This window comes from Carlito syrichta, unplaced genomic scaffold, assembly GCF_000164805.1.
Source record: "Carlito syrichta isolate Samal-C Ts95f unplaced genomic scaffold, Tarsius_syrichta-2.0.1 Scaffold307103, whole genome shotgun sequence".
Lineage (NCBI taxonomy): Eukaryota > Metazoa > Chordata > Mammalia > Primates > Tarsiidae > Carlito > Carlito syrichta.
This window is the reverse complement of record NW_007251199.1, coordinates 25850-40623: the sequence shown is the minus strand read 5'-3', so window position 1 is coordinate 40623 and position 14774 is coordinate 25850. Positions and strand designations below refer to the sequence as shown.

At 32.0% G+C, this 14774-nt stretch overlaps 1 protein-coding gene across 1 annotated transcript in view; it reads left to right on the top strand.

The window, feature by feature from the left end:
* SLC27A6 (solute carrier family 27 member 6) overlaps positions 1-14335 on the top strand; it is a 66223-nt gene extending 51888 nt beyond the window's left edge. Inside the window, exons 6-10 of the mRNA XM_008063852.1 lie at positions 4469-4559; positions 7641-7839; positions 8835-8932; positions 10211-10341; positions 13808-14335. Coding sequence (XP_008062043.1) covers positions 4469-4559; positions 7641-7839; positions 8835-8932; positions 10211-10341; positions 13808-13984 — 696 coding nt within the window. The 3' untranslated portion in view covers positions 13985-14335. The remainder of the gene's footprint in view (positions 1-4468; positions 4560-7640; positions 7840-8834; positions 8933-10210; positions 10342-13807) is intronic.
* The last annotated feature ends 439 nt before the right edge of the window (positions 14336-14774 follow it).

Here is a 14774-nt window from a genome sequence, read left to right as displayed (position 1 = left end):
CAAACAGTATAAAAAAATTTGGTGACAATGTATTTGAGAAACAAACCCAAGTAAAATTGTTTACTGTCTTCTTTTTTTCTATAGTATTTTCACCTGGAATAAATAATTAAGAAGGGACAAATATGAAATACACAGATGAAATAAATCTTGAACAAAAGGAGAGAATTAATCTAAATAAAAGGTAGCTAAGAAGAATATAAATTTACATTGGTATAGCAAGTTCACCAAAATGACTGAACAATGTTTACAAAAAAAATTTCCGTAAGCTCAAAAAATTTCAATAATATTCTCTTTAAAAATAAGAGCTAATGAGAAGGAAAGATCAAGGAAAACATAACTCAATGAAATAAATTGAAAAGTAACCATGCTCAGCACAAAGAAAAAATAGAAGAAAAAGTGAGAATATTATAGAAGTGAGCACCACATTAAAGAACTTAAAAATCAACAGCACTGTGAACATTGTTAGGGAGCAAGATGGGTGGAATTAAGGAGTCCCAAAAACACAATAAAAATAACAAGCAAATGATAGTTTAAAAATTAAGAAAAAGTATTTTGAAAGCATAGACAGTTATCTGACTTGTGCTTACTTGTTGTTCTTGCAGAAAAGAACAGATCAAAGAGAAAAATAATTATTTCAACGCTAATAGAAGGAAACATCCTAGAAGTAAGGTCTTGAATCTTCAGCAAAAGAGCACACTATGTTTCTGGGGAAAAAATATGTTACAGAGTAATCATTAGGAAGATATGTCTTAGTGAAATTTCTGAACAAAAATTAAAGAACCATAAAGAGATGAATGCTGAGGCGGAAAAAGCAAAGGATGTACAAAATATAACACAGGTGAAGATCAGAAACATCTCAAAACAAACAAACAAAAAAACACAAAACACTAAAAGCCACATTAAAAAGGGGAAAAAAAGTTTGTACCTAAAAATTTTATTCTGACTAAGTTGTTTCTCAAATATAAAGGAGACAAAGAAATTTTCTCAAATTTTTTTTTAAAATAGAGAATATGATACCCACATATATAGGAATGCAATACTTCTTTATAAAATTTACTGAATAAAAAGTCTGGTCAACCAGAAAATAAACCAGAACTTCAAAATGAAGGAATACCTTCAGTTAAAAGCTTTGCTGGTGAACATTGAAATCATTTAATATATAATTGAACAGTTTTGAATTGTGTTTAAACATGGAATGAAAATATAAAAGTCGATAATATAAAGGTAATTATAACTAACAAAATGAGAGTTAGGTGGGAGGAGAGGAAGAAATACAAGTGATTATTCTCTTGTCTTTCATAGTGGTAAATTCATAGATATAATATAGAGATAAAATATAAGATTAATAAAAATATTCATTTTCTTAAATGTTTTTATGAGTTTTTTTATTGTAGTAAAAATATGCTTTTTTTAGGGATGAGGAAGGTTAGCTAACTGTGAAATAAAAGAACAGTCCCCACAAGACTATCTTCACTTCTGTCATCAATGGAGATTTTGGGAGTTCCTCAGCTCACCTTAGGTTTGAAAATGTGCTAAAAGGACTCACAAAACTCACTGACAGGTGTTATATTCATGGTAGCAGTTTATGATATGATATGATAGCTAAAAAATACAGATTAAAGTCAGTCCAATTAGCTGGGCTTGGTGGCTCACGCTTGTAATCCCAGCACTTCGGAAGGCCAAGGCAAGAGTATTGCCTGAGCCCAGGGATTTGAGACCAACCTGGGCAACTTGGTAAGCCCTCATCTCTACAATAAATAAAAAAGGTGATGCATGCCTGTAGTGACAGCTTCTTGGGAGACTGAGAGGGAAAAATTGCCTGAGCCCAGCAGATTGAGGCTCTCGTAGCTGTGAGCGTGCCTCTGCACTCCAGTCTGGGTGACAGAGTGAGACCCTGACTCAAAGAATGAATGAATGAATGAATCAATCAATCAATCAATAAAATCAGTCCAAGAATGACACATAAGATAATCCAGGAGGATACCAAACACAAAACTTCCTATTATCCTCTCTTATGGCGTCAGAACTGTAGTACTCTCTTGGAATTGATGTGTGACGATATACATGGAGTATTGCCAACTGGGGAAATTCACTGGAGCCGTGATGTCCATAGTCTTTCAGGGAACTTGATCATGTAAATCTGGTTGACTGCCCATGTAGTTGACCTCCATCTCCTGCACCTCAGGAGGTCAAGTTAGATTACCGAAGCCTTCATCCTATCACATTGTTAGAGTGTCTCAGAGACCACTATCTGTTACTATCTGGTTGCCCTAAAGCCCTTAGATGAACAAATGCACTCCTATCTAAAACTGACATTCCAAAAGCTTAACAGTCACCTCCCAGAAGCTGGTAAAGTTAAATTCTCTTTTTGGACAAAGTTAAATTCTTTACCTCACAGGGACTGATATCTCAAACTCTAGTCCCAATTCTGCTAGAACTTGACTTTGTGAGTTTGACAAGTTACTTCTCTTTGGGTTCACAGTCTCCTCATATATGAATTGAGGGAATTAATTTTGTATTCCTTTTGTAATGCCTAAATTTACAAATCTGAATATGCAGAGACATATACGTATGTATAGAAACTCCTAGAGGCAATGTGTATAGCCACTTAGGTACAGATTTCACAGTTCTGGGGAAATAATTTACATGGACCGTAGCTGTGCTCCAGACATGTACACATATAAATATACATGTACATTTAAGAGATTTTAAGATGTGGTATCTATTTTTTTATTTGTGTTATTAGAATGCAGCCATTTTTATAATAATATGGGGACCTCTTGAAGGCAGGAAGGATAGAAATAGTTATGAGATTGATACTCTGATCCAGGTTACTTCCAGAAGATACTGTGATATATTTAATTTTATATGAATTGCAAAATCTTTCGATTTCTGAGCAAGTCCTCAATATCTAACAACAAACACACTGAATGGTAATTTAGTGTGAAATGAGCCTCATCCATACATTGTTGCCAAATTAATATGAAATAAATAACAACAAAGCTGATGTCAAAAGTTGCTGGGCAAACTTTCCAAAAATTAAAGCATGTTAAAACAGGAGAGAAAAAAATAGATAATAAACAGGGCTTTGTTCTTGTTTGGTCAAGATGATATAAGCAGTTCCTGGGACTTCTGGAATCTTTCTTTCTACAAGCCATTAGGCAAATGGCCAGTATCCTGTTATCCCCATTACAGACAAAGACTAACAAGATGCAAACTTACATTTTAATAACCTTTATGTCTAGAATAAGCAATATATTTGCTTTGTTGTCTCTTTCATTGGCCCTAATCTTAAAATAGTGTAATATTAATTTCTGCCTCATACAATTTTTTGATGATTAAATTACATATAGCTCTTAAGTTATTATCATAGTACCTGGTATACAGTAATTGATCAATAGTTATTAATTGCTCTCATTTATATTTTAATTCAAATAATAAATTGTGATTCTAGTTCCATGCTGATTTTACTAATATTAAAGACAAAATATGTTTTTGTTTACTCTATAATAATAAATATTACTGTTACATTTATCTTGCTAATCTTATTTATCTTTTCCCATTTATTTGTTCTATATTTTTTCCTTTCTCTCTTCCTCTAGTATTACTCATTTTTCCTTTCTTTTTATTACTTTCTCTCACTTCATTTTATTACCTTCATGTTAGTTTATTGTTTCCTAATTTTACTTAATAAGATTACTTGTGTAATTGGTCAGTAACACTAGTTTTCTTAAAGAGAAAAATAAGAAGACTAGCCTGAACCAATGTGCAACTATCTTCCAGGGTCAGAATTTAGTTGGCAATGAGCCTGCATGACATGGTAATATGGACATTACAGACCTGCAAATTGAAAAGATTTGGGGACAAGAGGCAATATTCAATTAGTTTTGTTCCTGATGTTATTAGGGGTTTTTTTTAAAAACAAATTTGTCATCTCACACCATGATTATGCAGAAAGTTATGGAATGTTAGTTTAGGGACATTTATGTAGAAGGCTTAGAGAAAAGGCCAAAGTAGTTGTCAAATAACCATACTTTGTACGTATTTGGTCACATTTTTAGAGATTATGAGGGAAAAAAGTTTTGAATGCATATAGCTTTGCATTTTAGTTCTATTAAAGCTTTTTGTTTCAAGGACTGTTTTAAATTACTGCAAAAATGGCCCTTCTACCTGTAGCTAGCAGAGTTAATTGAATGCCTGAATTGTTTCTGTATCTTTATATCACTCATTCATGATGAAAATTGGTAGGGTTTTGCTAAGGTAAGGAGCAACACACAGGAATGAAAATAAATGACAGTGAGTGTTATTTATTAATATTTTCAGTTCTGATTTTCAAATATTTAATTTTCATCAGTAAAAGTTACTTGTTTTAAGAAAACCAACTATTTATTTTAATTGAGCATAAAATCTACTACAATAGGTGTCATTGCACAAATAATGATTGTTTTCTTTGGCTTTGTTTTTGCAGCTTTTTTTCACTTTTGACTTAATAAAGTATAATTTTCAGAAAGATGAACCCATGAGAAATAAACAGAACTGGTGTAGTCATGTGAAAAAAGGTAAGACTTGTATTTGAAGATGTCTTTTCAAGCAAAGTTCCTGAACATCTATAAACAGTCATTTCTCAGTGTCCTTGGACGACTCATTTCAGGAAAATTTTCAGATGTTCAAGTTTCTTATAAAAAAATCATGTAGTATTTGCATATGACCTATGTACATCCTCCCATATAATCTAAGCAGATTACTTAAAATACCTATGTAAATACAATGTAATGCTATGAAAATAGTTAATATACTGTATTTTCATTTGCATTATTTTTATTGTTGCATCATTATTTTATATACTTTTTTTCTTGAATATTTTCTATCTGAAGTTGGTTGGACCCATGAATGTGGAATCACAAATATGGAAGACCAATTGTAATTGTTACTGAATTTCAAAAAAGGAATGACAAAGTCTGCTATGTAATTGTACTTCTTTGGAATTTAATGCAGGTGGAATGGTTTAATTATTAGATATTAAAACCCCAGATGGGTCCCTTAGATGGTAAACTATTAAAATTAAAAAGTAGTTACTTTTTGGCTTATATATTTTTTTAATCTACCACTTCTTGTTTGTAACAGTGGCGTATGTCTAATGTCCTGTATCACTAACATAAAGATTAGTGAATTAGTTTATGATTCTAGATATAGTGGAAAGTCAGACTGACATGGATTTAAACCTGGACTCTTACACCTAGAAACTATGCAGCTTTCAGCAGGTTAGTTGACCTGTCTGGGTCTCATTTCCTTCATATGTAAAGAAGAGGTGATAATATTTATTTCATGTGGTTATCATGGGCAGTTAAATGAGATGTCTGAGGGTTCCTGGTATGTGACTTGTTACCTTCTCCCTCTTCTCTTCTCCCTCTCACTCCCCTTCTCTTCCAAAGTAGACTTTCTTATAATTTTAGGTTAGAAATCTTAATGAAAGCAAGTGCCCCAGTTAACTTCTTGCTTCATATATTCAAATTGAAAAATAAAATGTAGAGATGTGCATTTCAAATATCCAGTCTGAGTAAATCAGGCTGGAAATAATTTGTACTGTCTCAGAATATTTTTAAACAATATTTCAGCAATAACTTCCTAAATATTTACTTCAAATGTGAAGATAATGGTGGCAAACATTCCTTTTAAAAATTTTTCTGGTAACTAAAAGATTTTTAAAGACATAAGCTATATCTATTATAAAACACAAATCTCCTAAATCTCTGAATTTAAAGCCTAAAGATATTTAGCAAACATATTCCTCCAGTTCAACTCTGGAGACACTGTCCAAGAAAAGGCAATTTCTGAAGAGACTGCAAAGAACGTAGACTCACTTTTCTAGTGTTTTATTTGTTATTATTGCAATAATGTCTGGTATTGAAGCTTGATTCCCATAAGTGTGCTTATGTAACCTCAGAGTTTCTTAAAATGCTACTTGATCTTAAATATCTACTTTGCTGTTTTGGAACTCTTATCATGAGTTACTAATCAATATTTTTTTTTCTATTAAGGCATCGTGTCTTCACAATGTAAATTATGGCTAGACAGAAAAGATATAAATATACTGTGACCTATTTAAACACTTATCATAATTTATCAGAGAAGAAACTGTCACCTGTGTCCTGACAAAGAAAAACAAATAACATCAATTTTAAAGGAGATGTAAAAGTTTTGAAAAATTCTGAAATATAGGGAATGCAGATGGACAGAATATATGATGGAAGTGAGACTTTAGAGTGAGATGTACTAATTACAACAATCTCTAGTTCTTACATTTGACAGCTTTATAACATTGGATGGATTCCTTTTTTGCCTCCGTTTCTTTACCTGTAAAATGAAGTTATTATCAGGGCCTTTCCAGCAGGCTTATAATGAGGATTAGATGGGCTGCATTTGTAAAACGCTCAGAGTAATGACTGGTACCCAGAAAGTGCTCGATAGATGTAACAGTGATTATGATGATGACGACGACGATGACAATATGATGGTGTTGATGATGACAGTGTTGATGAGAATGATGATTATATGGTCCTCTGCTGGATCACAGCAGCTTTGATTTGGCTAGTGACCTGTGAGCCTATAGAAGCCAGAATGCCAAGAAAGAGTGGGGAAAATGGGAGTTGAATAAAGAGTGTTAAAGTGACAGAAATGCTTTACAGTTTGTTGGATCCAATCCCATCTAATGAGCCACATGGATGGTGCATCTCTTTACAGCAGGCAAAACAGGTAGACAGTAACCTGGTAGACATCTGGGGCAGTGATTGCTGCTCTCTTTCATCATCTCTCCTTCTCTTAGAAGTAGTTTTTACCTTGAAAATTGCTGGGGAAAATCTTGATTAAATTGAGTAACTTTGTTTTGAAAATTATTTTGGATCATGAGTCTAAACATAAGTGAAACTAACAAGTATGACAAGGTAGATTTTTTTCAAAATGTCATCTCTTTGCCATCAAGGATTTCCAGAATAGCATCCCAGGGGTATAAGCCATTTTGTAAATTTCTAGTAACATATTAATTGGATCAAATATAGTATAGTACGGAAACCTTGACATAAAATCCTAGAAACTGGAATTGAGTTCTGGGTCCATTTCTTTCTCTGATTTGGGGAATTTATCCTTCTGGGCCCTAGTTTATTTTCTGTGAAATAGGGGTTATAATATCAATTTCAAAATATTTCTATGAAGAATAAGCAAGATGACAATTTTAAGATTCCTGAGAAGTTCCCAATAAGTAAAATTCTATCATTTATTTAAATTATTATTATGGTTGCTATTTTTATAGAAGTCAATATTATCTGTGTTAACATCTATATATCCAAGACAAAAATTTCCATTAGTCTATCCACCCAGGAGAAAAAAGAAATTTAACATTCCTTTTCTTTCTCTCCAAATCCCTTTTTGTTGTTTTTTTCCAAAGTAGTTTGTGTTTGTGGTAATCTATGAAAAATGCACTAGATGTAGGCACTAAGAGTAAGTGTCGTCAAATATAGAAATACATTCAGAGGAAAGTGAAATGAGCAACATTGGTTGTCCTGGCCAGATATCATCTAGGCACATGCATGGTGTGGGTAATGATAGTTTTAATCAGACTGCAAACATCCTCTTCTTTCTTGTAGGAGAACCTGGACTTCTCATTTCTCGAGTACATGCAAAGAATCCTTTCTTTGGTTATGCTGGGTCTTACAAGCACACAAAAAACAAATTGTTGTTTGATGTTTTTAAGAAGGGAGATATTTACTTTAACACAGGAGACTTGATGGTCCAAGATCAGGAGAATTTCCTTTATTTTTGGGACCGTATTGGAGACACTTTCAGGTATGAAATATCATGGGATGCAAAGCCTGCCCTGTAATTGTAAACCGTACGTCTATAGAAACATCGGAGACCACATGCACTTTAGACAGAGCACTTTATTTCCATGTCTTTTCATTTAAAAAGTTATTAGCCACCTGTTTCTAGACTGAACCACAAATTAAGTTTTGATATAAAATTTTATAATTATTTTAATAAATTACTTTAGTCCAAATAAATGAACTCCTTATTTAGGATATAAAACTGGCAGACAGATGTGAAATCTACAAGATAAGATTAGAACAGAAAATTGATTTGGTCAAATATGTCCTAATTCTTAACCTAATGATAAAAATATTGAGACAGCAGAAATTCCCTTTCTTATATTTCCTTTTTCATCACCCAAGTTTATTTTAGGCTTATGAAATTATTTTTCCATACTACTTAATGACTAGTAAAGTAGTCAACAATTGCTTGAATGAATAAATAACTCATAATCCCTACATCTTTGCCATCTTGTACTATGTGGTAAGCTTATTTTCTATAAAACTATATTAAAATATTCATTCATATGAATCAAAGAAGTCAAAGGGATTAATATCTAGAAATTAAGGTGGGTTTGTATACTAAAAGAGAATCATAGCTTTACATTCAGTTATTTATATCATAATCACTAGAGGCAGGGAATGCTTTGAATTTAATTATTGTTATTTTACAATATAAAGATTTTTGTAATAATAGTCCTTATCATGTCATCCTATGTTTGTTGTGTTTATGCTTATATTTTATAGTAACCAATTTGTATCAATGAGACAAAATAATTTTCACTAAAAGACAGATGCTGATCTTGCTGAATTTGCAACAAAGTACTTCCTTAGAAATGCCCTTCATTTTGAAAACTGCAATTAGTGTTAGTCACTAACTACTTGCACGTAGCCAAATGCAAGGCATTGCAACTAAAACTGGGTACCCAGTTCTTCAAATACAGGTGCACTAACTGGAACTTATTCTTCATTTAGATGGAAAGGAGAAAATGTTGCAACCACAGAGGTTGCTGATGTTATTGGAATGTTGGATTTCATACAGGAAACAAACGTCTATGGTGTGGCAGTGTCAGGTATAAGTATATTTCAGATTTTGGAAGGATTCTCAGGACAGAATGTGTCACTGTTCTTTAGTTTTACAACAATTGTACTAATTCAACATTCTAATTTAGTGTATTAAGAGAAATATCTTATTCTTATCTTGGCAAGTAATGCCTTTGACCAAGCTAACTTCATGGTTATATCAGAGGAAAGGTACCAACTGAATTTTAATGCCTACGTGTATTTTTAAGCAGAGTTTGAAAACTCTGGTCAGTGACTCACTGTTTGAAAACAGTTGCAGCTTCTTATTAGTCTATTATTTTGTGCTTTATGACTAGTGTTTGTGCATACTACTAACAGGAAAGTGTACTACTTTCAAGGTTTAGTAATACTGACTTGTACTTTTCTTTTGAGAGAATGCATATAACTCGTTTTATAGTTTTTATTTTTTATTTTGAAGATGGGTACAATTCAGGGTTCGGGATACAAACGATCATTATGTAGGTACCCTTGTTGATGATGTGTGCTCCTCCTCCCCTGACATTTTCCCTCTACTGCCAATCCCATCCCACCACCCCCTGCAGTTTCCTACTACTGTCAATCCCCAAATTTATTTTAAAATTATCTTTATAAATATGTATATGAGGATCATCTCATGATGTTGAAAATGATATATTGAAAGTGATGAGTTTGAAATTACAGGACAACCACTCCCTACTTTCCAGCTGATGTTTGTAAGTACAGGAGCTACTTAGGTAGGAAAGCAGAGGAAAAGACAGTTTATTTAATAAATGGCCACTAGATGTTGAAAAAAGTTTCCAGGATGTTCTAATTTCCTGTAAAGATCAGTAGGTGACCTGATAAGCAGTCAATGACCTGCATAATTATTAATTATGAAAATACCAGTTTCTAGTTTCCTAATTTAAAAATACACCCTTTATGTTTTGCATTAATGCTTCAAACGTGTATTTTTGCTGGAACATGTTTGCCTTTGAATAAATAATTTATTAATATTTGTGTCAGTGGTAGTAGGATGCAATTTATAGATAATTGATGTTGTTTCTCATTCTATCTATTTCATTTCTATACTGTAGACAACTGGAGATAGACACTGGTATTCTCCGTTCTTGAATTATTTCTAGGGAGTAAATCATATGCTCAGAAAGGACACAGCCTCTTTTATTCTATTGTTGTCCTGTTATCACTGCAATAGATTTAATGTCTCTATTTGTGACAATTAGTATGTCACAGGATTATTTCTTAAAATTCATCCAATGCCTATGAAATTGACTCTATTTTAATTTTTTCAGGTTATGAAGGAAAAGCAGGAATGGCTTCTATTATTTTAAAACCAAACAAGTCTTTAGATTTGGAAAAAGTTTATGAACAAATTGTAACATCTCTACCAGTTTATGCCTACCCACGATTTTTAAGAATTCAGGTAATTTTACTGACTAAATTTACTATCAAATTTAATGCCAGAAACCGAGAGGTAGTTTAATTGCAAAACAATATTGTATCCTTTAAATAATATATATATTTTCTAATATAAAGATATTAGAAAATTTCAAGAGGACTGAGAAGCATGGGAATGTAGAGTTGCTGATTGGTGCCATATTTGAAGCCTAGTTATAGAGGGAGCATAGCAGAATGCTAGGGCAAATCTATTTTGGTCCTAGTTATAGAACTGCTCTTTTCCTCTTTAGTAAAATCCTTAGAACAAAATGATGGTCTCAGTGATAAAGCAAGCCCAAACTACATCTTACTCTCTTATCTATAAAGACGTTTGATGTTATGTGTCTAAATTTATTTCCATCAAGCAGACATCAGGAGTCTGAAGGATATATGCAGAATCTAAAGACACATGGCTTTAAGCAATCCCACTTTGACTTTTTATTGTCATTCTGTCCAACCCTCCTATCACCTGGCCCTTATATTTTTGGGAATTCTGGGTTTATTTATTTTGGGATGAGGGCTCTCTCATTAGGTTGCTGGCATAAGGTACAGTAAAAAGAAAACAATCTTGCTCAACTACTGGGTGACTTTTCTTACTCATTTACTCAACCATTCATTTATCATTGTGCCTTAAATATAATTTTCCAAAGTTAGTACTCATCATCTCTTAACATCCAATCACACAGACTTTTTCTGAATACATTTGTTCTCTCACTAGTAGATCCCTACTGAGGCAATAGCTGGTGTCATATTCAGTGTTAAACCATTTGCTAAGCAATCCTTGTAGCCAAGTTACTGCTTGTCCAATGAGACACCTCATCTGAACTGTCATGAATACATATTTTGTTTGTCTTATTTTTAAGCTTCTATGTAGATGTCTCAGATTTTCATAACAATTTTCTGAACATTAAATGTAAATAAACATGAAGCAGAAGTAATATATTTTAATTGAAATTTTTATTGAGATAGTTATAGATTCACATGCAGTTAAAAGAAATACAGAGAGATTGCATATTCTTCACCCAGTTTGCTCCAAGGATGACATTTTGCAAATATATCACAACTATGATATTGACATAATCTACTCACCTTATTAAGATTTCTCCTGTCTTGCTTGTACTTATTTGTGTGTGTATTTTCTATACACTTTGTTACCTGTATAGCTTCATGCATCCATGACTACATAAAGATATGAACAATTGCAACACCACAAAGATCCCTTATGTTGTTCTTTTATGACCCCACTCAGCTCCCTCTTGACCCTCCTCACCACACCTTGTAAGTGATACATTTTGATCGAGTAGAACATTGATAGACCAGATGATATTTTAAGCCTTTTTCCATAGAGTAACTTAAAATTCAATTTCATGAAGCAGAATAAATATTTTACCATAAGACTACTTTAGAAGACTAGATTAGCTTTGTATACATTTAGAAAATATTTTAAGATCATTAAGCACCTAAAAAGAACATGGGCCATCACTGTTATGTTTATATTACTATAGCAAAACACAGAACTTGCTATAGTTAGCAGAAAGTCTGAAACTTAGTCAGCAGTCAAATATTTATTTAATAAATGAATTATAAGTGGTCTCATAAAAGGAATGCACAGTGAGAGTTACTTCTAACAAAATGAGTAAAACAACTTACTTATTAAAAATCTACTTAGCACAAATTTTTAAAAAGGACCCTTTGCCAATGATTTACAAAAAAATTTGAAATGTGACAATACTCATTACAGTTTAGATATAACTTTGTCCCTTCATTCTGATTCTGGAAACACAAATTGTTACAACCTTTCTAGAAAACAATTTGGTAACATATGGTCAGACGCTTAAGCATTTGCATCAATTTTGACCTAGTAATTTTACTTCCAGAAATTTATTTTCAGGCGGTAATTAAAGATGCATAAATATTATATATGAAGATATTCTTCAAAGGATTATTTATAGTAGTACAAATTTTGCTATTCTGTATAAGGTCAAGAATAAGGGCAAGGTTAATGAAAATATGATAATTTCATGTGATCTTATAAAACTATTCTTTAAAAGTTCTATTTGAAAGAAAATTACAGGACCTAGGAAAATACACTTTATATAATATTGAGCTTAAAAATGGCAGAACAACAAACTGTATAAACATTGTGAGCTTCTAATTTTTTTCAAAAAAGAGAAAAAGGCTATGTGTGCCTGAAGAACCACATACAACTTGACGATCATAGTGCTGGGGGGCAGGAGAAAGAAAGGGAGTAGGAGGAAGGAAGGGAGAAACTCAGGGAAGGGGGCTCAAAGTGAAGTTGACTTGAATTAGTCCAGAAGGATGAAGAAAAATGGCAAAGTTATGAGTCTGTATATGTCATCTCATTTAAACAGGTTATTTTTCCATGCCTGAAACTCTTACAAAGACATACACTGCTATCTTCTTTGAACACTTGAAATCAGAGAGTCTTAAACTTTCTAGACTCATGGTCCCTTATAAGTACGTGGTATTTCAGTAATTTTTTTCATAGCACTCTTGGATCAAAACAAATACCTAAACATTTGTTTATTTACCAGTTAAGTTCAAAAAAATTTATAAACATTTAGGTCTAACAAATTACTAGCCATTTGAAAAAATAATTCATATAAATTGAACAAAAAATACTTTCATTTCATTTTCTAATAAGTACAATCACATGCTAAAGAGACGTAAGTTGGGCATTACACAATTTTTCAGACCTTGCAAAGAGATGGGACTGGACAGGAACAATCTAATTTCATGTTCTACAATGATTTTTGGCTGTACTTGCTTTATATCTTAGCATCCACCAAAATCCAGTTTTTCAACATTATGACATCATTGAAACGTATGTACTGCAAACTACTACTGAAACTGTGAGTTACTACGTTGAGCTAGTAGTTTGCAAGTGGTGACCAACAGATAGATATCACTGGGTTTCTCTTGAAAACTTAAGATATTCTGTGAACATCCTGGAAATTCATCTTGGTGCACCAAATTTGGGAACACATATTTTAGAGTATTCTGTACCCCTATGGTGCTTTTTAGTAATCTTTTTGTAACAGATTTGTGTATATAAACAGATTTTGTATATTATAAATTTCTGTCTTTTATATTGATGTCTAATAATATCCTCTATACATAATATTGTATTGTCATTGAGTTAAAAAGATAGACTGTGTTTTAAACATACTTGTGATTAGTTTATGTTTATAATTCTTATATACTAAATGAGTTAATATTTGAGTAAAGTTTATAAGTAAGTCAAACTAAAGATTTAACTGTTCTACAAGGTACTTTTTATTTCTAATGATAAATTATTAATAGTAAATATAGAGAAGATCATTAGATATAAATGTTATATTTAAATATTACAGTCTATAGTACTAAGTATTCTACTTATGTGTTATAACTATTATAGAATGATTGCACTCATCCTGCTCATTGTTTTATAGGAAAAGATGGAAACGACAGGGACATTCAAGCTACTGAAGTATCAGTTAGTGGAAGAAGGATTTAATCCACTGAAAATTTCAGATCCACTTTACTTCATGGATAACTTGAAAAAGTCTTATGTTCCACTGACCAAGGAACTTTATGATCAAATAATGTTAGGGGAGATAAAATTTTAAAATTTTGTATATATGGGTTTTTCATATACTTTTCTAGGAAGAGTGAGAGGATAGTGTGTGATTCTCTACTATGAAATGGGGATGGGAGCTAACACTAATTAAGCCTGTACTATATTTCTTAATATGCAAGATAATTTCTTTAATTGAATTTTAATGTGTTTTAGTTGATATAAACTTAGTTGATTATTCTTTGCACCCACTTGGGGATGCAGTGCATAAGTATAATATTTGCCTTAATATTAAAATTTTTAAATAAGTGGCTAACAATTTAGACAATCACCAAAAATGTACTTTCTGATCTATAAAGTTTCTAATGTTGAGTAAATGGATAAATTTTATTCAAATATTTTATTTTTATGTGTTTTGTCTTATAACTCAATAAAATAATATTTATTACAAATATGTGTTGAGTTTTTGTTCTGATGTTTTTTTATAGTAAACTTCCAACGAAAGCTGACCAAGTGCATGTACTCATATCTCCTTTATCTTAAACTCATCTTAAGATGATAGAAGAAATATAAAAATATGAAATAGCAGGATAGGAAAACTGGTAAGTCCAAAGCATTTAGAAATTTTTGAAAATATATAAATGGGATCAAAACTGATGACAAAATCCAACAGAGGTGTTGAACCACTATTAATAAGAGAAAAAATAGACTGGAATAGAACCCTGATATTATCACCAGGATCAGAGACAGAAAAAGTTGCATGTTTGAATGAGTTTGTAAGTAGTTAACTGGGAAATATATTACAAGGACAAAGTAATGAGCACAAATATACTTAACTCAAA